Below are 22337 nucleotides of genomic sequence, written 5' to 3' on the forward strand. Positions count from 1 at the left end.
GCGGTAACAGTCTGCCATAAAACTGGACCTGGGGAAGGTTTCCACTGGCAGGGCTGCCCCGGGGAGCGGGGGCAGGGATCGGGGCTCCTTCCCTGTCGGGACGCTGCGGGGGGGGGGGGGGGGCGCGGGGAGACGGCGCAGCTACCGGGGGACCTCCCCAAAATGTCACCACGGGGCGGGGGGCAGAAAGTTGCTTTTCTTCTTCTTTAGTCGTTCTCTTAAACACAGCCAGAAAAGAACATTAAAGGCATTTCTAGATTTCGTTTCGGTTTAGGTTTTTTTTTAAAGTTTTCTTTTTTATTCCCATGCTCTTAATTTTGAAAAAAAAAAATCACAAAACATAACTTATAAAACAATATATATACTGCATCCTTATCCACAACAGCATAATTGAAACATCCAGCGTAACGTTTACCACAGGTGTGAAATACACTGGGAAAGAAGTACCGTGTGCATTTTATGTCTCTTTGTCATCTACAGGTAATAAGTATCGACAAAAATAAGCAACAAATATGCCTGCAATTAAACTTCATATGCCTTTTGTATGCGTATTAATAAAAATCATATTTATCATTTCCATGTTTTGTTTGTTGTTTTTATTTTTTTCCAACAAGCACTTGTAAAAGTATCTATATTTACATAATAACACCTTAAGATAATAACACCTTAAGAATTTTTTTTGGTTCCTTGTTTTTCCTTCACATTTAGAAAAGCAAGGAACGCTTTCAGCTTTGCTAAGAACCTTTCCGGACGCCGAGGCTCTCTGTTTCTCTAGCAGAGATGCAGTATCTGAAATCACTTCATAACAAACCATTTTTCGTCTTTTTTTCGAGACTTTATAAACGGGGGTTGGTTTTCCGTTTTACTTTTCAAAGAGAAAAAACACCCCCTGCATTTAAATAAAGATGAATGATAATTTCATTATCAGGATAAGACTTTGGATGGGGAAAAAGATGAACAGTTTTCGCATTGCTGAGGGGTTTCTGTGCTCTCTCCCAACCGGGGATACTGCAGTCTTTTGGAAAGGATGAAGAGGTAGGAACCTTGAGCTGCTTTCGTATCAGGAATGACTGGATTAGAGCTTCCAACTAAAGAAAAACCATCAAGAATCATGCATTTTAAAAACAGTTTATTCAACGGCCAAGGACAATGATCCGGCACAATGCAACGGTAGATATAAATATAACCTTATATAAGTGGTTGACCCTTGTCATTATTATTTTAATAGTTTCATACCTAATATTTCAACCATTTTCCCCCCTGCAGATTCTACTCTGCGATTTGTTTTTTTTTTTCCCTCCCCTCTTCCCCCAACTTTTTTTTTTTTTTTCCGAGTGTGATTCTGTTTCTCAGTGGTAAACATTAACCAAACTCTTCCCGTGCGACAAGCGGCCAAGAACCGTCCCACCAGCTCTTACCACCGAGGCGTCCCCTCCTGCCGCCCTCCCCGCGGGGCAGCGGCCGCCTTACCGACTCCTGTGCAAGTTCAAGTAAACACATACAACCCGCATAATCCAGAGAAAAAAAATTGCAACTCATCCATGTACCAGATTTCGGTGTCTCTTGCAAAAGTTTTCTGGTCCGTTTACGGTTTTAGATTGAGTTAATTTTTTAAACTTTTTTAAAAATATTTTTAAAGCGCTGTTTTGTTGGTTGCATCGTTGTTTTGTTTTTTTAATTTTTTTCTAGACAGTCGAAGTCTGCGGAGTTTTTTGGGCTTTATTTTGGGGGGTGTGTGCTTTATTTAATTTTTTTCCCTCTCTCACTTGCTTGGGTTTTGCTTTGAATCATCATCGGGTTTAATTTTTTTTTTTTCTTTTCCGTTAAACGTGGCTTTGCTTCTGCTTTGCTTTGTCGGCGGTGCTTTGGCGGAGGTGGTTTGTGTCAAGTCCGTCAACTGTTGTACTGACAGGCGTTTAAACTAGAGCCGGGGCTTTGCAAACTGCTGTAGCCGAAACTGGAGTGCTGCTTTGATTTCAGTCTGAGGCTGGCTAAGCTGGAGTTGCAAGTGTCCCGGTAGACGCTGTAGGGCGAGCCCGGTGGCCCGTAGGGACAGGCCGGCGAGGACATGGCCGAGTTGAGCGAGGAGCCGCTGATGTTGTTGATGTTGTTGAGGCCGGAGTTGGCCATGCCCGGCACGGCCGAGTGGCCCATACTGGAGGGCATGTTCATGGAGGGGATGCTGCTGGGCGCCGAGAACATGGACTGCGAGGAGAGGGGGCTCATGGAGTTGAAGAATGTGAAGCTCTTGGTGGAGAGCGGCGCCGGGGTGAGGCTTTTGGTGGCCCAGTTGTTGTAGGGGTAGCCGGCGTACATGTCATCGTAGGGCTGCATCAGCCCGCTGAACTGGGGCACGTAGCCGTTCTTGCACAGGTCCATCTGCTGGTTCCGCTCCCGCTTTCTCCACTTGGCTCGGCGGTTCTTGAACCAAACCTGCGTGGGGAGGGGGGAGCGACACGTCTCGGTGAGTGCGGGGCCGCAGCGGCCCCCCACCCCACCGACGGTGCGCAGATGCGCGCAGGGGAGCGCAGGTACCCGCAGCCCAGCGCCTGCTCCCCCCGGCCCGGCCAGCCCCTCCGGAGCGCCAGAGCAGGCTCCGCGGCCCCGCGCCGCCTGTCCCCGCCGCCCCCCGGCCCCGCGGGACGGGCTCCGCTCCGCAGGGTGCCTGCGCGCACGTCGGGCTCTGCGCGCATCCCTCTCTGTTCAGCGGGGTGTGCCAGCCGGGATGCGCGCAGCCGCCTCTGTGCCAAGGTGGGTGCCTGCGCGGGTGTCCGCGTCCCCCCGGCCCCCCGCGGCCCCCGCCGCCCCCGTCCCGGAGCCAGACGGGGGGCGAAGAGACGGCCCGCTCTGATTAGGGCCGGCTCGCCCCGGCTCTGCCGCATTTCCGAACGCTAATGCTGTGTAATAAAAGTCCCCTGTTACAGATCATAAAAAAAGGGATTAGATTAGTATGTTTAGGTTAAAAAAAAAAAAAAAAAAAATCAATCCCCGCATCGCCCTCGGATAGATGCAGCCTTTATATCTAATGAGAATTTACAGCCCTAACTAGGAAACAGAGAAGAGGGGCTGGTCCTGATGTTTGATGCGAAAAGCGGTTCCAGTCTCTGATTATTGTTATGCATAATAATATATATATAATCATATATATATATATCCCTCGGAAAGCATTTGAGTCTCCCCTGATTGAAGCCGAGCAGCTTCAAAAATCTTTAGAAATTGGTTAACAATCTTCATCCTGCTGCCGCTGCCTGCGCCCAGGCTGCGAGCCTCCCTTGCAGCATCCTTCCCTCCGCACCCCGGATTCCTCCCACCAAGCCGGGGCCCACGAGCTCCCTGCGGACACCGGGGCCCCGGCCCCGCGCAGGCTGCGCTCCCTCCGGAGCCGGGGTGGGGGCGGGGGCCGGCTCTTGGGGCCTCCCCTCCCGGCGCAGAAATGGCACAACTATTATTAAATACCGGGCTCAAGGATGGAAACTCCGTGGGGGAACGGATGGCGGAGTCTATTTTAAAAAATAACAATAATAAAAAGAATCCTGTATAAATAGGAAACGAAAGTCAACATGTTCAAAACCTGTAATATACTCCTCGGAAGGTGCTTCCAGACAGGAATTTCCTGAAAATGAGGGTAATAGTTTTAATTATGGCTCCTAGACATTTTAAAGGAAGGCCCTCATAGCAAATTAAGGTTAGATTTGCAATCTGCCATCTCAAAACATCAAACCCAAACATCTCCACACAGAAGGAGAACGAAATTATGTTAATTGCAACTCATATTTTAGTTATATTTGTTCCCTGAAATATTCAACCAGTATTAATGCTCAGGCTTTGTTTTGTTTTAAACTCAATTAAGACAATGCTTTCAGACGCAATTGTTTCAGATGGGTGTTTACTTTTCAAATGTTTAAAGCAGAATCTCTGTAATCCGATTTGATCACTCAAGGTTTAATTGCCAAGTTAAAAACAAAAAACGAAAAGAAAAAAAGAAAAAGTGCATTTTCCGTGCAGTGGGGCTTCGCTCCGCAGTTCCCGTTTCCTCCTGTGCTTAGCCCACGGTCCCGTGGTGTGCGACCACTGTCGAAACCACGCGGGGAAATGTCTCGGGTGGAAAAAAGCACTTGGGAGGTGGACAAACCGAGACACAGCGATAGACCCATAGAGACCGAGCCGCTTCGGCCCGGTCGTTCTTTGCCAGGATCTTTCGCTCATAAATCTCTGTAAGGAACTGCCGAAGCACATACACACACACACCCCTATACACACACACACACACACACACACACACACACATATATGTTTCTCGCCCTGTGCACTAACATTGCCGAACCCCTCGAGTCTGGCGAAGAGGGGCGCATATATATATATATGTACACTATATGTGCATACATACATCATATATATATATATATGGTGGCATAGGCTCCGAGGCGTGTAAAAATCGAGCGCCTTCACGGTACAAATTTGTGTCTTCAAGCGCGTATTGATTTCGCGACCGCTCCCCAGCCCTGTCCCTCGCTTTCGGCCTCCGCAAACAGCCCGCGGCCTTGGGAGACGCGCGGCCGGGAGGGGCCGGCAGCGAGACCCGCGCCGTGCGGATTGGAGCTCGCCATCCCGCTGCCGCAATAGCGAGGGGCAGTGCTTTGCTGGGAGATGGCCCTTGCGATTACTGGGAATAACCAGAGCAAGGGGAAATTGTTCGGATGGGATTTTGCTCCATTTCTGCGACGCTTTTTGTCCTGTCCACAGTCAGACCCTTCCCCACCCCGGCCTTTCGCTGCTCCCTGCACCGCTCGCCGCCCACTTTTCGAACCGGTCCCCAGTGCAAGCCCGACGGTGGCTACCTGCTCCTTGCGGCATCCCTCCGTGGCCGAGAGCTGAATTTCTCCTCTCCGACCTGGATCCCAATTTTGGCCATTAAAACCCAGCCCAGAGCAAACCGTCGCAGCGCTCCCCCACAAGGGGCAGCTTCCCCGAGCCCCCCACGCTCCGGCGGCCCCAGAGCACAGTTCGCTCCCGGCGGGGCTGCAGCCCCTCTTACCCGGACTCGGGGCTCGGTGAGGTTGGTCCAGACGGCGATCTCCTCCCGCATGCTCATGTCGGGGTAGCGGTTTCGCTGGAAGGTGGCCTCCAGCTCCTGCAGCTGCTGGCTGGTGAAGTGGGTCCGCTGCCGCCGCTGCTTCTTCTTCTTCGCCGGGTCGTCGGCGGCCCCGTCTTCGTTTTTCTGCTCGCCGCTCCGCTCTTTTTCTGCGAGGGGGTCGGGTTGAGGATGGTTGGTTTATTTGTTTTTATTTTGTTTTGTGGTTTTTTGCTTTAATTTTTTCCCCAGTACAGACACACAAAGGCAGATACCCCCGCCCCGCAGCCAGCGCTGCCCACCCCACCGGAGGCACGCGTGGGGGCACCCACTCGTGTCCCGCTGAGCCCTGCACCCAGCGAGCGGCCCGCAGCCCATCCCGGCCTTTCCCGGCGCGGCTGGGGAAGGAGCAGGGAGCCCTGCCGGGCCCAGGGCACCCAGGGATGCAGCAGGAAAGACCCCCAGAGTGGCTCAAAGCGGGCCCGACGGGTGACTGCATCCGTGGGGAGCGGGGTCCCCGTATCACCGGCCGCTCCGCCTTTCTACGGCACCTTCTCGCTCCCTCCAAACCAAGGCGTGATCTTTGCTCCATTGTCTTTGTTGTGCTCGGCCGCGACAGGAAACTTTGGAAGGGCAAGGGTGGAAGACCCAGGAGCAATTAATTGCAAAAGGCCCCTTTCTGCTCCCCCACTTCATTCTCTTTTCATAATTATTTTATTCTTAATCTTTTAGGATTTTGGTGTTTATTTTAACACAGGGCTGAGCGAATCCCTCCGCAAAAATCATATCGGAAGAAGGAAAGAAAAAAAGAAACCACCCAGGAGGGTTTTCTCGGCCGGGATTTGCGCGGGCTGGGAGCAGGAATTCAATACCGGCCCTGCGAACTCTCTCTCCCCTTTCGTAACGGGCTCTCTGGCTCTCCCAGCCCGGTGCGGGCCCGGTTTGTCCCGGCTGAAGCGCTCAGAGAGGGTCTGAAGGCCCTGAACCAAAATGCTCCCGGGCTGGGCCCCGGAGGCGCGGGGAAGCTGCGGCCGGGCCGTGCAGGGCCGGGGACCGCGGCCAAGCCCCGGTCTCGGTCCTGCTGCTGCAGAAGGGAAAAACTGCGGCGAGTTTTCTCTTTTAGAGGGTTTTTTTTCCCCTCCTCCTTTAAAGAGGTTTTTTGGTTTTTTTTTTTTAGGGTTTTTTTTTTTTTTAACCCCCTTTCAGAGGGTTTTCTCCCGCCGCCGGCGGGCCCGGGGGTATTTCTACAGTCCCGACCTCTGCGAGGTAAGCGGGAGTCTAAAAATAATCGCGTGCTGCATGCAGGGCCCGGGAGGACTCGTCCTTGCAAAGTCACCCTTGAATCGCACCTTGCTGGGAACCCTGCATAGGGAAAGGGGTGAGGGTGCGAGCGAACCTCAACTGCTCAGTGGACCCCCAAAAGGGGCCGATGGCTCTGCGGGCTTTGCAGCGAAACCAAGGCCTCTCAGCACAGACCCCATCGCCCCAGGCCCCCTGGTCCCCAGACCGGCCGAGCCGCATGGCCCGCCGGCGGCGGCGAAACAGAAACAAAAATCACCCGCGCCAAAACAAATCCTCCCGCTTTCGGCTGCGAAAGGCTCGGATAAAGCGGGCCGAGAGGGAGCGGGGGGCGATCGGGAAGCGGCAGTGGTCCCGATGGGCTCCGGCCGCGGCCCCTCGCCCAGCGCTGACTTTAACTCTCCCGGTCCTCCCTAAAAATCCGGCCTCAGCGCAGGGCTATGATATAATTCCAAATCATAAGGCAAGGCATCTTTAATCGGCTTTTGTAACTATTTTTTTTCCCCATTAAAAAAATAAAATCTAAAGGTATTTTGCAGGTTCTCGGAGAAGAAAAACAGGCAGCTCCTCAGCCCTCCGGCACCACCGAGGGGTCACACACAGGGGTAGGGCAAAATGGAGCAAATCTCCCTCTCTAATCTCCAATAATCCCCTCTAATCTCAGAGTCCCTTCCAGACGCCGGTCTCTAACTTTGTTTTCGAATCAGGCCGGGAGGCACAACCCAAGCCCTCTTTATCACCGAGTGCTAGTTCGGGACCGACTCTTACAACAGCTACTCTCTAGGTTAAAATTCCGAAGAGCAACAATAGCTATTAGAAAACTAAAATTATATCAAACTTAAAGTCCCTCTGAAATAGTCTTGCTGGAGAAGGAATATCACACTCCTTCTTTAAGCTTTTGTTCCTCTCTTCTACCTTTCCCTTGTCATTCTAAAAATGTTGTTGTTTTAATTAAATGCAATCTGAGAGAGCACAGCGTTCCCTGTAGCCCTCGCACACGATGGTCAGGGCATGGGGATCCTTCCCTTTCCCTGCGGGGAAAGCGCTCAGCCCTCACGCAAAACCTCTCCGCGGCCGCGCACATCCCCTCCTCGGCGGCCCGCGCTGCCTCCCTTGGCCCCACGCTGCCTCTCCGTCTCTGCCTGCCTTTTCTTTCTTTTTTAATTTTTTTTTTCGCTGACAGAGAGATCTTTTTCCATCTCTGCACCACCCGAGCTGGAAAATAAACCCGGGCAAAAGCTGACATTATTTCAGAAACATCCGGCAAAACCGCACTCCCCGAAGAGCCCCCCCTTTCTCCCGACCCCATCAATTAATAACGACAGTTTTTATTTAAAAATAAATAAAATAAATAAAAGAGACCAGCTCCTGGGATGGGACCATGGAGCCATGTGTCCCCCCGGCGGGCTGTCAGCGCCGGGCACGGTGGGGGAGGCAGCTCCAGGAGGGCCCCTGCCCCCCGCTCCGGTTCCCGGGGCTCGGTTGGGATGGAGCCGCCGCGATCACCGGCAGCTCTTGCTCACCCCTGTCCCTCCATCGCCTCCACCGCAGGCTCAGCACCCCCGGCCGCCCCGCGGAGGGAAGGCGCGGTGGGGAGGGGGAGGCAGCGCGGGGGGAGCGGGCCGGGGCCGCGGGGGACGCGGGGAGGGGGGGGGGGTTACCTGGCACCTCCGTGTCGGAGGATTCACTGGCTGAGTTGTCGATCGGGTCTCTGGGTTCCGAGGATCTTTGCAAATGGAAGCTGGAAGCCATGTCATGGGAGGGTTGGGGTCTCAAGCTCTCAGGCAGTCTCTCCAAATTCATTCCACCTTTAAAGGAATCCATGGCAGGGGCGCCGGGCTGCCTGGGGGAGTTTGCAGGTGTTTATTCCACACAGAAAGGAACAAGGAGCTTTTTTTTTTTTTAAGAAGAAAAAAAATCAACAAAAACCAAAAGCAAATCCACTTATTACTAACAGTATTATTTTAAGGGTGTCGGAAGCAATCTGGGCAGTGCGTGGAAGGCGGTTGTCTCTGCTGGGGAGAGGCACGGCGCTCCGGCCGCATAGGCAGGGAAGTGGTAAAGATCCCTTATAGAGAAACGCGAGTTGCGAGTTGGACAGTTTAAAGCTAAAGAGATTAAAGTGACCTGCCCTAGAACAAATGCCTGTAGTTAAACGGGGCTCCTCCCCCTGAAGGTTAAAACCTCCCCGTCTCGCTCATGCATCACTCCATCTAGCGCTGGCCCAGCCCGGCCGCGCGGGACATAACTCCGCACTCCCCGTCATCCGCGCCCCTTGCGCGTCCGCGGCCAGACCCGCGGGCCCCCGCCGCCCCTGCCCGGCCCCCGCCGCCTGGCCGCGGCTCCTTCGGGGGTGCCTTCCCTCCTCCTTCTCTTCACCCGCCTCCTCCCCCAAACTCGGTGATGTATTAAAAATATTTCACAAACGAATGGAAAGGTGAACAATCCTCTGGGGACCCCCGCCCGCTCCCACCACCCCGTCACTTCTCCCCCCTCCGTAATCCCCTACCAGCCGGCAGCGCGCAGGTTGCGCCCCCGCGCAGCAGGGCAGCCGCACGGGTATCCCCACACCCTTCCGGACTGGGCCTCACGACCCGCGGAACCTCCGCACCCAGCAGTGGATGTGCATCCGCTCATTCCTCGGGGTCTGCGCGGGGCTAAGCGACCCCACCACACGTTTCAGTCCCACGGGGAAAATGTTCCTGGAGGGGTGCTTGGGCTGTGGCTCTGTCGGAACTGGTTTTAACCTTTTTTAACATTATTTTCCAGTCTGCGGGGGTTATAAGTACGCTGCCCGGGCCCTGCTGGCGGCCGGGGGAGCGCAGCCCGGGGAGCAGCGGCAGTGCCATCTCTCCCATCACATCATCTTTCAGCACATGATTAATAATAAATAATTTTCCTGCTGCAGCCGAACTCGCAGTGACCCTCGGGAGGGGTCTCTGCGACTATGCCAGTCCGGGAGCCTGGGCAGCCGGCGGGGAGAGGGGTGGGAGACCCCCAACCCTCCTCGGCAGACCCCCTCTCCTGCATCGGGGCACCCAGTTCCGAGGCAGGGGCGTGTGGAGCAGGGCCCGTCCCCGGTGCGGCCCACGCAGGCCGGGATACGGCCTTAGCCTGCCTGGATAACAAACACCTCGGTGTTTTGGCAAAGTGGAAAATCCCTTCCCGGGGGAAGGAAGGTGGGAACCGCGGGTACGGGGGTGAAAGGGAAGGGGAGAAGGGAAATGGGAGGAAGACCCTGGCTCTGACTGCCTAGGGAAAGGACCCTCTCTCCTCTCTACTTTCTCGGCTCATTTTAACTGATCTAGCCTGACACTCTATTTTGCTTTCAAATCAAGTAAAGATGTGGGAAAGAACTTTTGAACTGTTTTATGGAAAAGTGGAGGGAAGCAGTGTTCCAGCCGCGCAGGCTTTTTCCGACCTCGCCGAGGTGATGGAGTCGGGCCTGCCCCGCACCCCTGGCAGCACCCCGCAAGGCCTGGGGACCCCAGGTGTGGGAAGCCCAAAGCTCCGAATCCCTTCACCTCTGGTCTTTAGCATCATTCAGGGGATGCACATGTGGGTGCTGTCAGGGTCAGCTCTCCCAAGCTCTCTTTCTTTTTGCTGATTTTTTTAAAGTGACATCTTGATGTTCTTCTGCCCGTTCGCCGCTCCCGGCTGAACTTCGCTCAGGAGTCTGCAAACGACTGGGAATTTCGAGCACCCGAGGTGAACCAGACAACCTCAGGGCTGTTTAAGATGGACGTGGTTTAAAATGCAAATATTTACCAGGGTCTCTGAGCCTCAAGGGGCTCAGCTGATGCAGGAGGCACGGGAAGGATGGAGACCTCCTCCAGTGTGAGAAGCAAGAGGTGGGAGCGGCCTTTCTCCCAAGGAGGAGGAAGGTGAATATACTGCAAACGTGCACCTTATCTGAGACCCTTCACCGTCCCCTTTTTTCCCTTTATTTTCGTGGTCGGCAGCCCTGGATGGGCCTGCGGGGGCTCCCCCGCCCTCGGCGGAAGGGGGACGAGCGCAGCGGGCCGTGCTGGAGGGAGGCGTTGACCTTAAGGGTCTTTTTCAACCTTGATGGTTCTATGATTCCACGAGTCTGCCAACAGCCTGGCTCCGCTCCGGCTATTTTAAACCCACTGCTCACAGCAACCTCCGAACCGGAGGCAGCCTTTTTTCCTTCCTTTTAATTTTCCTTTTTTAAAAAAATAATGCACCGAATTACGGTTTTTAGTCTGTTCTATAAAATCTAGTTTTAAATTATTCGTTCTAGGTTCAATTCCTCCTGGCTGGACGGAAAGATAGGCTCTGCCCGGGCACCGGCGTGATTCTGCCGAGGCGGTGACGGCGGTAACATCGGGTCCAGTTGTCTTCCCAGGCGATAGTAACCCTCGGTTCCTCCTGGGGTGTCACCGGGGCAGATATCCCCCGATACCGCCCTTAAACAGAGAGTAACGGGCTGGCCCTCGGGAGCCGGAGCAGATCCTGGTTCTCCCCTGACCGTCTCCGTGAGTGTCCGCGCCCGGGCCGCGGCGCGGGCGGGCACTTACTGCGCACCTGAGCACGGGTCGGCAGTGGGAGAATAGATCTATATCATAAATCTATCTAATCTAATCTTATATCTATCTAATCCATACCATGTATCTGTCTTCTCTGTGTGTCTCATACGTCTTTTGTGGATTTAAGGGCATCCTCTCACTCCGCGCTCTGTGCAGCGGGCACTGTCCTGCAGCACAGAACCAAATCCTCCCGATTATTCCCGCTGCTGCTCCCGACACTTATGTCACGACAGCAGAGCGCGCCTCCAGGGAGGTCACCCCCAGACCTGCGCTTTCTCCTCTTCCCTCCCATCCAAGCGCGCTCTGCTTCGGGATGGCGAGGACATCTCTCCTCCGGTAACTCCGTCCACTAGGCGCTACGTCACGGGTCCATTCGCGTGACGTCATTCGTTGCCTCCCTGACTTCACGTCACACCTTTCAGCCAGGCCACGACCCGAGGCAAACCTTGATGTCCTACTTGGAACCGGCTGCTCTTCCCGGGACTTGGAGGCGGCCCTGCGGCCCCACTGGTTGGGCAGGACGGGGGCACCGGGCTCGGGTGCCTTCTCCCACCACCTCGGGGGGGCTGAGGAGCTGCGGGGAGGAGGAGGAGCCGCAGCAGCGCGGCCGCAGAGACCCCGCCAGGACGTCCCTGGGGAGCCGCGACCTGCGCGGGCGTGGGAAGGGCCGGGCAGAGGCAGAGGGAGGGCAGGGCCGGGGCGAGCAGGACCCGCGGAGCTCCGGCGGGGACCCGGGGTGGCGGGACAGCTTCGCGTGGGAACGATCCGCGTGGGGTGGCCAGAGGGCACCGCTGCTCCGCGCCCGCGCAGCCACCGCGCTCCCGGCACCCCCGGCTGGGGACTGTAAAACGCTGGAAACCCGCAAATAAAACCGCACCACTTCCTCCTGCTATAAATAACCCCAGAACTAAGGATGGCGCTTAGAAACAAATCAGCGCTGGCCACGCCAGTGACAGCCCCATGAAGAAGAGACACGTCTGTCCGAGAGCGGGACTCTCACTGTCCCCGAGGGGACAGCGCCGTTTTACCCCCAGGTGTCTGGAGGGGGTCCCTACTTTCGGAGAGGCGGTCCCATCCCCGGCTGGTTGTGGTGGTTGTAGCCAATGCCAAACCACCTGGGCCATATATCAGGTGATGAAGTTCAGTCTCTGCCAGTTTTTCCTTTTCAGATTTATTACCGTTGTATAGACTCAGATTCAGTCTATAAATTATTTGGAATTGTTACAAAAATGAAGACACGTCCTCCCAAGCACACCTCTACCCGAGAAGAGAGGAAGCCTTCTGAGAAACAGAGCTGCAGTGAGGCAAGAGAGGAGGGAGGAGCCCCCCAAGGCAAACCCAACCAAATTCAGTTTAGCCAAACCCAGCCAAACGCAGTCCAAACAACTCCAATTCAAACAAACTCAGTCCAACCAAACCCAATCCAGCTCAATCAAACTCAAGTCCACTCAGCCAAACCAAACCAAACCAAACCAAACCAAACCAAACCAAACCAAACCAAACCAAACCAAACCAAACCACAACGAATGCAACCAGACCAAGCCAAGCCAAACCCAAACAACGCAATCCCAGCCAAACCAAGCCCAAGCCAAGACCGCCAACCTCCCTCGGCGCCCCCTTTGCTGAACCCAGGGGACCGGACCTGCTGCAGGAAAACAACTTTTAATAATGGAACCATCCAGGAAGTGCCCCGCGGGCACGCTTTGCTGATGCGTGGCTCTGACCCAGGGGATGACCACGCGTGTCGGAAGAAGCAGGGTCCGGCGATGCGCGCTCGCTCGAGTGTGCGCAGGACTGCGCGATGCCCCGCGGAGCACGGAGCGCACTGCGGGGGCGGGGGCTGTTGTTGCACTGTACCGTGGGGGTGGTGTCCGTCGGGAAAGTGTTCCAGGGGTGTCCTGCCTCAAAACAGCATCATCCCAAATGAAAAGCATGACCCTTACACACAAGGTGGAGATCCGCGTTTATGCTCCCGAGCAGGGCAAAGCTCTGCTCTCCCCGCGTGACCGTGACCCCGGCCTGAAGGGAAAAGGAAACAAAACTCCAAAACGGCGAAAGGAGCCCCAGAACCCCCCGACCTTTGCCGGAGCTAAAGCCGGGTCCCCCACGGGCGGGTTGCAGTGGGAAGCAGAGAGAGGGAAGAAATCCAGCCCGAAGTGCGTGCTAAATCGCTCAGGAGGGGAAGGTGGAAAATTACGCTGGCTCCCGGCCGGCCTGTCCTCCTCTGCGCAGCCAGGACAGCAATTTTCCTAAGAAGTAGAGCAAAACGAAAACAGCCCCTTTTGGACGCATAGCTTTCGTCCCTCCATATGTCGGCCAAGCCTCCGCCTTCCGCGGGAGCGCAGGGCCCCTCCGCGCCGCGGATGCTCTGCGGGAGGGTTTCCAGCGGCCGCTCTCGGCCCCCCTGGCCTTCCACTGCCTCCCTGCCCCATCCCGCTTCCCTCGCTCCGGCCGACCCTGCCCGACCACCTCGGCTCTCCCCGCCACTGAAACACGATGGGGGAAACGCACAAGGAGGTGTCTGGTCCTGGACATTTCCCGGGGCACCTGGGACACCGGGGGCTGCCTCCCAGCCCCGCCAGCCGCATCCCGCTCCGGGGCTCCCCCGGGCGCGGCGGTCAGCGGCAGCGCTTGAAAAAACTCGGGATGAAAAAGTTGAAGGCTTAATGTTTTCTGACAGATACAAATGATACCCCAAGGCTTTCTTGAAATGCAACGACTGACGGCTGGAGAAACGGTTTTTTTATTCGAGTTTCTGCAGCTGGAAGCAGCCGGGGGTGGAGTGGGATGGTCCTGGTTCACTTCGGCTGTCATTCTACCAGCACCCCGAAAATAAAACCATTTCGTAGTTGTCCAACGTGGGACAACTTCTTTTAACCCTAAACCCCTGGCGGCACAGTCTCACCCTTGCCAGGAGCTGCCTTCCAGCCCTCCTTGCATCCGTCAGACCACAGGCACTGAACTCTGCTCCAAGAAAATATGAATTTGCTGCTAGCAGCGGTTTGGATTTGTCTCTGATAAACCTGATGTGAGTGGGAGAGTGTCAGTGCACTGCAATGACAGCATTGGAGGATGGACAGCTCAGGAATACGGTTTTTTTTCCCCTAGGTGGGGGAAAAAGAGGGGGAAATCACAATATAGCCACACAATTCCCTCTCTGGGCAGAGCGAACATGCTTTTCTGATTAATTGACGGAGGAAGGGGCACCGGAGTTTGCTAGGAAGCCTGCTCATATTACTCTGTGCATCTTTAGATCCCGAAATGTGGCTCTTTTGTGGGCTCAAAAAGATGCCTCTGAAACAGGATAATCAAAGGCCCGAGCACTCCGTTGGCATTTGTTGAAGACTCTTCTTCAGGAGAAAAAAGAAGCTACATTTAGAATGAACGACATTAGGTTTCTTGTGGGTTTCCCCCACCTTGGTTTGGGCGAGCAACCTCTTAATTGCTACAGCATTTGGATGGGAGAAACACATTTCCATTCAAGAGGACATTTCCTGAAGGGCTGAAATATTCTAATAATGCGCTGAACAGCAGCGAATCTCTGCAAGACTTACACATTTCCTGCCTTAAATGCAAAATCAGAGAAATAATTAACCTTTTAGCACATTCAACTTATCTTCTATATTATTTAGCTTATTTTCCCTCTTTTTATACTTTTTTTTCTTTTAATTTTTTCTCTTATTTTCTTTCCTTCTCCTCCTCGCCCCTCCCCATATTTTTTTCCCCTCTCTCCTTCCAATTTTTTTTCTTCTGATTTCTTTTCTTATTTCCCCCAAAAGGCTGATCTCGCCCCGCTGCTTGGCAGCACCGCGCTGTTCCCGGCGCAGCTCCGCTCGTCTCCACTGCCCCAGGAGCAAACACCGCCGAGATAAAGGCACGGGACACTTCTCTTTCCAGTTTCATTGTGGGAACGGCCGTATCTTAACGGGCACATCTCGGGAGAGATAGGAACACACCGCCTTCAGAGGGCTGTGCTAATCAGCGCGCCGGGTTAGATATAAAAGTTCAGGGCAAATAAAACGAATTAGTTTTATTAGCACGTTTAGGAGGCGGTCTAACGAAGGAATTCCGCTTTACTAGAGAATGCTTTCTCCTCCCCTTTTGTTATTTAGAAGCAATATATATCCGAGCGGTTCATCACGGGAGGGAAATAATGAATTGTTTCATTTGCGGTCATTTTCTGGGAGAAATGTGCTCCCCTCTCTAAGCCCGATAAGGAGATATTTATATAAATATATAAATATATATATGTATATATTTGGAAAGACACATTTTCATAATAACACATGCATGAACAATGAAACGCACAGTAAAGGAGAGGTGGCAGAGCCACCAGGTTATTGTTCGGCACTGGGTTTCGGTAGGAAAAATCTGCCTCGGTCTCAGGCGCCTCTAACTCGTCTAAAACTTTCCCAGGGAAATGTGGCCACGGCTCCAGCGCGGGATTTCCAAGGACTTTGTTCTTATTTCAGGCAAATGATGGATTTTTGGGGAAGTTCTGCCAGTGAAGTAGACCTCAGGAAATATTCGGAAGTCAGTTTTTATATAGGCGGCTGGAGCTGGCGCAGGGAATAACCTGGAGAACATGGACTTTGGTTTGTTAAGTGGAAAAAATATATATTTAAATAGTTATTTTAAAAAGCAAACAACATCTAGGTTCTCAATTTAAGCACTACGTATCATTTTATGTTCAATTCGTGACTCGGACTTTGTGTTTGTCTGCAATGTGATTGACAAAATTTGGGGAAAGGGGACGAAATAATAGAAAATAATAGAAATAATAGAAAACTCACTTAGTGACAAAGTTTTTAACGCGAGACTCAAAACGAAATCCCTGAAAGATAACATCGGTGGGCATTCCTCACGTCCATTTAAGCAGGGTTAACATGCGGAGAAAAGTAATTTCTCCCCCTGTTCCAGAACTTTGTTCCGCCACAGGAGCTGCGTGGAACCCGTGATACATGTACTTCGCAAAGATAGTGCCTATTTGTAAAATTAAAATAAAACCAAAACCAAAACAACCCAAAAAGAGGAAAGCACAGGGGCTGTAGAATATAATTTTCCTGAAAAGGAAAATTCATCGACGGCCCAGGGTCTCTCCGCCCGCTCGCCCTACGCATCCCTGGCAGCAGCTGTCTCTTCACCGCGGCAGCGCAGCGCCGCTGAGGCACCGCGCAGCCCTGGTCCGCATCACCCACACCCCCGGCTCCTTCCGGGGAGCCCCAGCCCCGCCGGGCCGCCCGAGGCTCCGGGCATCGCTGCAGCCCCCGGCGCTGCCGCCACCGGCCTCCCCGCCGAGCGCACCGGGGACGAACCGCGGAGCGTCCCAAGCAGCAGCGCTGGGGGGCTGGAAACGTTACGGTGCGTTTGGAAAAAAAAATTAAATATATATATATATACATACATTAAAAAAATATAAAATGAGGTAACCCCTCTGGAATTGCCTTTCCAGCGCATTTGTCAGAGCTGACGAAGCGCAGAGGCCCCGAAAGAATTTATACACGGTATAAAGATGTCAAGGACTGCGCGGAGAGCGGAGCGGGGAGCGCGGGGCGGGAGGCGAGGCGAGGCCGCGGTGAGGGGCGCTCCCCGCGCCGGCCGCACGCCCCGGCTCGGCTTTGTCTCGCAGCCCCGAGCGCTCCGCACCTCCGGCCGCGCCCGCGGCCCCGCGGCCGCCCGGAGAGCCCCGAGGAGGCGAGCGGGGCTCGGGGGCAGGACGGCTCCGCGGGACGGGCGCGGCACTGGCGGCGTGGGGCGGGCCGGGGAGCGGGATGCACGCGTGGGGCGGGCCGGGGCAGGCGGCCGGCCGGCAGGGACGGGACACGCGTGGGGCGGGCCGGGCGCGGCGCGGACGCGCGTGGGGAACTCACCGGGCGGTGCGCGCGGCGGCGGCGGGGTGCCGGGCCCGGCGGGCGCTGTGCGCGCCCCGGCCGCCGCTCCAGGGTTTTCTTGGGAGATTTCCCCGTCTCCTCCTGACGTCAGCCCCGTCCCAGGGTGCCGCAGACGGGGGAGGGCCGGGGCCAGCGCCGCCCGCACCGGGAGACCGGCGGCGCCGGCCGCTCCGCACCTCCGTCCTGCCGCCGAAGGCATCCCCGAGCCCGGCCCCCCGCTCCGGAGACTCCCGCCCGGCCGAGCCTCTCTCGGGGGGCGGCTTCGTGCTCCTGGCTACACGGCCCCTGCCCTCTTCCTTTCCTCCCCGTTGGGGCTTTTGTCCGAGGGGACAGGGACAAGGAATGGCCTATTTTTTTTACTTCTTTTCCCACCCCCTGAAATACTGTCTTGTTTCAGGACCTCAGTGTGGAACTGGGAGCACGGCGCTGAGCACCCGGGGGAAGGCTGTGGACAGCAGCCGGGGCTGCCCAGGCTGGAGGATGCAGAGCTCCAGGAGATGCTTGCCTGGGTGATATCGGCACACTGAGCTCACTGCTCATTCCCAGGCCCTTGATCTGCTTTAGTTTTCTGGGATGCTTCTGGAGTTCCAGACACTGCGCTTCTCATACCTACCCCCTGGAAGTTTCCCTCTCGAGAGAAAAACACAAAAGTCATGCAGTGACCAAGCAAACACGACAGCAGGGGTGTGCCTAGGGCTTTCCTAGGTAAAGCAGGTCACACACTTGTACATACACAAGCTCTAACTGTAGCTGAACACTAAGGACAACGAATATGGAATGGATCAGAAAGATAAATAGCATAAAATCAGGAACAGTCCAGTCCCACACTTGCCATTTGTTATAGAGAGAAGAAGTAAATGGGATTCACATGTCGAGCATTAGCTGGTTGTTAGTCTGTAAGATAATATTAACTTCAGTGCTTACTGGTTTACTCCAGTTTTCCAAAGGCAGTTCCAGGAGGCACCAGCCTGTAATTTAGGATGGCACATACTGTGTGAAAGAGGCTTTGGCACTGCGGCCTACCAGCACATCAAGGTGATATTAACATAATAAAACTTTTGGAGAGGGAGTAGGAGCTCATAAATTAATGCATTCTACTGTTTTAATGCTGGGAGCTAACAATGTGTTTCCTGTTCAGCTGATCATCTCCTCTGCAGCCTAACAGCTGTTTTAAAGGTGCTGTGAAACTGAAAAGAGGGAAGATGATTGTCTTTAAATCAATGTTTAATGATGTGTTATTAGGAGGAAAGTCTTCCTCCAGCAGATGTTTACATGTTGAGGATGGAGGGGAGCTTCCCAGGCTGCCTGCCTGCCTGCCTGAGAAGCTGGGGAGACACCCTGTGTCCTACCAGTCTTGCAGATGGCCCAGCACCGGGGCACAGCTCACTCAGCACCAGGAGAGGTTTTGCCCAGGTCTGTGGGTGGGTGCTGAAGAAATTCTTCAGGGATGTTGGACTAGAGGACCTCCAGTAGTCCCCTCCTACTGTACCCAGCCTGTGATTCTGATTCTGTGAAGGTTTTCAAGTAATTTGAGTCATGACTATGAGCAGGTGAACAGGGCAAATACTGAGAGCATCCTGCCCATGTGCAGCCCGGGTTGTGTCTGTCAAGATCCTTCCTCCATAAAGATTATGGATGCTGGAATATCCCACAGCCCAGGAGCCTCCTTCTGGAGGGACAAGCTCAGAGTGAACTTCCTTTTAGAGGGGATCAAAAGACCTCTGGAGAGGCAAACAACTGGTCAGAGATCTCCCAGTAGGGCAGCAGGGCTGGCTTGTGGCTTCTGGGCTGCAAGGGCAGATTACATACAGATTCCACCCCTCCTAGTCTGGGAGACAGTGCTTGCTGAATGTGTGTTACAGGTTGGAAGCTTGACTGAGCTCCTCAGCCACATAGGTCAGGAGGACTGAGACATTTCTGAACACTAACAGCACTAACAGCAAGCTTCAGGTACTAGAGAAACAAGTGTAGCTTTGAGGCAAGATGTAGGAGTGAACTGAGGTAAGGTGGAAATAAAAGCTGGGAGTATAAGCAGGTACCTAAATACTGTTATTTCCTTCACACTCGATTCAGAGGTGGATTTATTAGTCTCAGTGTCTGCTTTTCTCAGCTTCCAGAATAAAAGATGGTCATTGCAAAGCTTCTCCCCCAGAGAAGACATTAGATGAATTGAGGGGTGTCAATAACACACCAGGGCTTGTGCCCAAATGACAGCGAGGACTGTTCAGCGCTGCAGGGCGTTGGGAGGGAAGGGCACCTCACCACCAGCTGACCCTCCTGATGCCAACCAAACCAGCATCAAATCACCTCCAAGCCAAGCCAGTTTCCAAAAATATTGTTTCCACAGCCAAGATGGTATTCTGTGTGATGGTGACACAGATTGCTCCTACACAAAGAGAAGAACCCTTTGCAATTTCTTTTTTAAATCATCACAAACATTCACTAAAAGAATGTCTCTCCATACTTCCAAATATAGTGAAGAAATGACTCTCCAAACTCACCCATTCCTTTATTTGCAGCCTTCCCTGTTAGTCCATCCTTGGGGTAATGTCTAAAAGGCCACATTGCTTCTCCAGGAGAAACTGGGATGTTTGGAACATGACTGGATTGTAATATTTCTAAGCTTCCCAGAAGAGGCAAACTATAAAAGAATAAACTTCTTTCTGTGCACGCACATTTGTTTTGGAGCCAAATGGAAAGGAGAGCTCAGAAAAAGAAATGACAAATTGTCTGGAAAATATTGTCCTTCCCTTAGGACAGACCTAAACATATGGGGGGAAGGGAGTCAATAATGAAATTTTCCCTCTCTATATGAGTCCAGCAGCCCTCCCATTCACTCCGCTGGGAGCTTGGTGTGAGTCAGGCCTGCAAGATCATCCATTCAGGGCAATATTTCCAGAACTTCAGTCTCCTCCCTGCTTCACTCTTATTCCCCACTGAAAGAAGTCTTCATCTCAGATTTATGGGAAGAGCAGTGGGGTGAGACCCAGCACTGTCCCCGTTTCCCCCTAACCTCATCCACAGCCTGACATTGCTGATGGAAAAGGCGTCCATCGTGAAGGAAAAGCAGAACAGCTCTGACACTTAGAAAACATATCTGTGAGTTTATGCAAGGAAAATTAAGTATGAGCACTGGGAGAAGTCCTTTTTTCCAGCCCTGCCCAGTCTCCTGGTGTGATTCCAGCATGTTGTATGAGGTTTATGTGCTTGCAACCAACTATGCTGACCTCCCGCCAGGACGTGGGCAGGTTAAGGCAGGAAAAGGTGTTGGACAAATAGAAGAAGCTATACAAGAGCAGAGTTTATTGGCATTTTGATCATGCTTATAAAAGGCTCTTGCAGCTCCACTGGATCAATAAAGCTAGACCCAAATCCTTTGTGGAAATAATGAGGTGGGCATCACTGCCTTGTGGTTAGATGGAAACAGAGAAAACACTTGTTGTGGCAAGGAAATCCCTTCACTCCTTTAAAATCACTGAATTTATCATCATTGCCATCTTTGAGCAATAAACACACCTGATATTAATGCATCCCAAACTACTAATAGTGACAGCTATGCAACAACAAAAAAGCCCAAACTGCAGCAATTGTGCGCGTCAGCAATTAGCAGCAGCCCGAGCCTTGAAAGATGTTGGGAAAGAAGTTTCTTTTGTGTGTGTGGTTGTGTTTATTCCCTGGTGACATGCTGCTAACAAGCTGCAAACCAAGGATCACCCACAACAAACAGAAACAAACAAACAAAATTTTGTAGAGGGTGGTAATAGTTAGCTTAATTCTCTTAAAAAATAATTATAGCCGTGTTTGTGACAACTGGAAAGGCCACATTTACTCCAATAAAACTGCTTGCTATTCTTCAGGATGACATTTGGGGATGTTTCCTTACACAGCATAGATGTTAATGGGAGTAGATCTCCATCAATGAAATATTGATGCATTTCTCATCTTTGCACTTGCAGGATTTTTCAGTTCTGCAGCTTGTGGTCAGTTATTTACTTGCCAGTGAAATCGTAACACATTTAAGGATGCTCCAGAGATCTGTCAAAGGACTGACCGCCAAAGAACAGAGTAATGGGGGTTTGGGCATTAGGGAAAAGTTACTTAAGGTCTAGACATCGATCCAAATATCTCTACTGCAGTCTGTTCCATGCATTGTGGGTTTTGGGGAAGGTGATAAATGGTCCATATACCTTCAAATTAACCCAGATGCTTCCTGTGCTCTCACAAGGTAGCTGTTACCTCTGACTCCAAATACTGTGCTGTGCTTAGTATTATTCACCTATGCTTTGACAGCACAGCAGTGTCTCAGCTCATTCACTGTCTGAATGCCACACTGAATCTGAATGTGCCCTGTATTAGACCCTGGCATCTACTCAAACCAGCTTCTTAGACCTTGTCAGGAAAAAAACCAAACATATAGGTATAGTATAGATACTCAAGCATACCCTTAGTTGAGATTCATTCAGCTTTGGTTGTAACAGGGACTGAGCTTGTACTCACAGGTAAGTTTGTACTCACTCCTGAAGAGATGCTGAGGGCAGATATGCACAGTACACACATCTGTCACTGGATATGTATTTTATTCCTCCTTCTTCCCCAGAGATTGGCTTTGGGCCAAGGTGAGAGGAAAGAGAGGGGACTTTGGCCCAGCCAGTCTTGATTCCTGAAGTTAAATAGTGGAACAAGACTTAGAGCCAGGACCACCTCCTCCCCTGCCCCATGGGACCTTCTCTGTCTTACATTATCATTACTGTATCTATTAAGATTAATGACTTCCAAGGCCGTTCTAAAACTATTTAAGTTCCTGATGATCCATCTGAAACTCATCTCCAGTCTGTGTACAGGTCCCAAACATTAATCTTTATAGGTGACCACGCTGACTTGTGGGTGGAAATGAGGTAAATGCACATTATTTGGCAGGAGCTGTATATGGGATAGAGCTCTCTGGCAGCAAACACAGGGCTTCATACAAATGAAAACTGATGGCTTAATATTTTGTTACATTTTACCCCCTCAAGAGTTATTGTCTCCTAATTGCAGGGATGATTGAACCATCGAGTGTTCTCATTCTGGGACAGGCTGCCATGTGTTAGCCTTGAGCTGTCCCCCAGGGAGCAGGGGCCAGGGGGATCCCCTGCTGTTCCCACTTCTTGCCCTGGCTGTGCTCAGCACCAGCACATCCCACCACCAGTGTCTGCAGATGGGGTTAAACACAGGCTGGAGTTGCACTAGAGGCAGCATTTCTGAGGGAATTTGCACTTTCTCTGCGGTTCCAGGGAGGATGCAACCAACTCTGCACTAATTTCTAAATATGCATCTCATTATTCATGGACCTACCATATGTAGCTGTATTTAGATGACTGTTAATTGCCAAACCTATCGTCAGGGTCTCCTAAATTCAGTGAGCAGAAATGAGAGATGACTTCCAGAGGTAGCCTGAGAGTGTCCAGTGGAGCTGATGTGAAAAACTCATTTTTTTATGTCTACAGCAGAACAAGGCACCGAGGTGAAGATGCTCAAGGTGGATTT

The 22337-nt window shown here is 52.7% G+C and overlaps 1 protein-coding gene across 3 annotated transcripts; it reads right to left on the bottom strand.

Moving 5' to 3' along the window:
• Positions 1-258: 258 nt before the first annotated feature.
• Positions 259-16863, bottom strand: PITX1 (paired like homeodomain 1). Of its 3 annotated transcripts, none has more exons than XM_053990986.1 (4): positions 16791-16863; positions 8032-8209; positions 5036-5241; positions 259-2433 (listed from the first exon to the last, which is right to left on the bottom strand). In XM_053990986.1, the coding sequence occupies exons 2-4, from the start codon at positions 8192-8194 to the stop codon at positions 1894-1896; spliced, it is 909 nt and encodes a 302-aa protein (XP_053846961.1). In that variant the 5' UTR covers positions 8195-8209; positions 16791-16863; the 3' UTR covers positions 259-1893. The 3 variants fall into 3 exon arrangements, with proteins under 3 accessions (XP_053846961.1, XP_053846960.1, XP_053846959.1); XM_053990985.1 differs by having other exon boundaries at positions 8032-8213; positions 16791-16846; XM_053990984.1 differs by lacking the exon at positions 16791-16863 and adding an exon at positions 8326-8400 and having other exon boundaries at positions 8032-8213.
• Positions 16864-22337: the final 5474 nt, after the last annotated feature.

The sequence above is a fragment of the Vidua macroura genome, chromosome 15 (assembly GCF_024509145.1).
Source record: "Vidua macroura isolate BioBank_ID:100142 chromosome 15, ASM2450914v1, whole genome shotgun sequence".
Classification (NCBI taxonomy): Eukaryota; Metazoa; Chordata; class Aves; order Passeriformes; family Viduidae; genus Vidua; species Vidua macroura.

Excerpts from the sequence above, each read along its gene's own strand:
- PITX1 (XM_053990986.1), bottom strand. The coding sequence starts at position 8,194 with ATGGATTCCTTTAAAGGTGGAATGAATTTGGAGAGACTGCCTGAGAGC. Across the intron at positions 5,242-8,031 it reads CTCCGACACGGAGGTGCCAG|AAAAAGAGCGGAGCGGCGAG; the intron begins GTAACCCCCCCC and ends ACCCCCTCGCAG. Across the intron at positions 2,434-5,035 it reads TCACCGAGCCCCGAGTCCGG|GTTTGGTTCAAGAACCGCCG; the intron begins GTAAGAGGGGCT and ends CTCCCCACGCAG.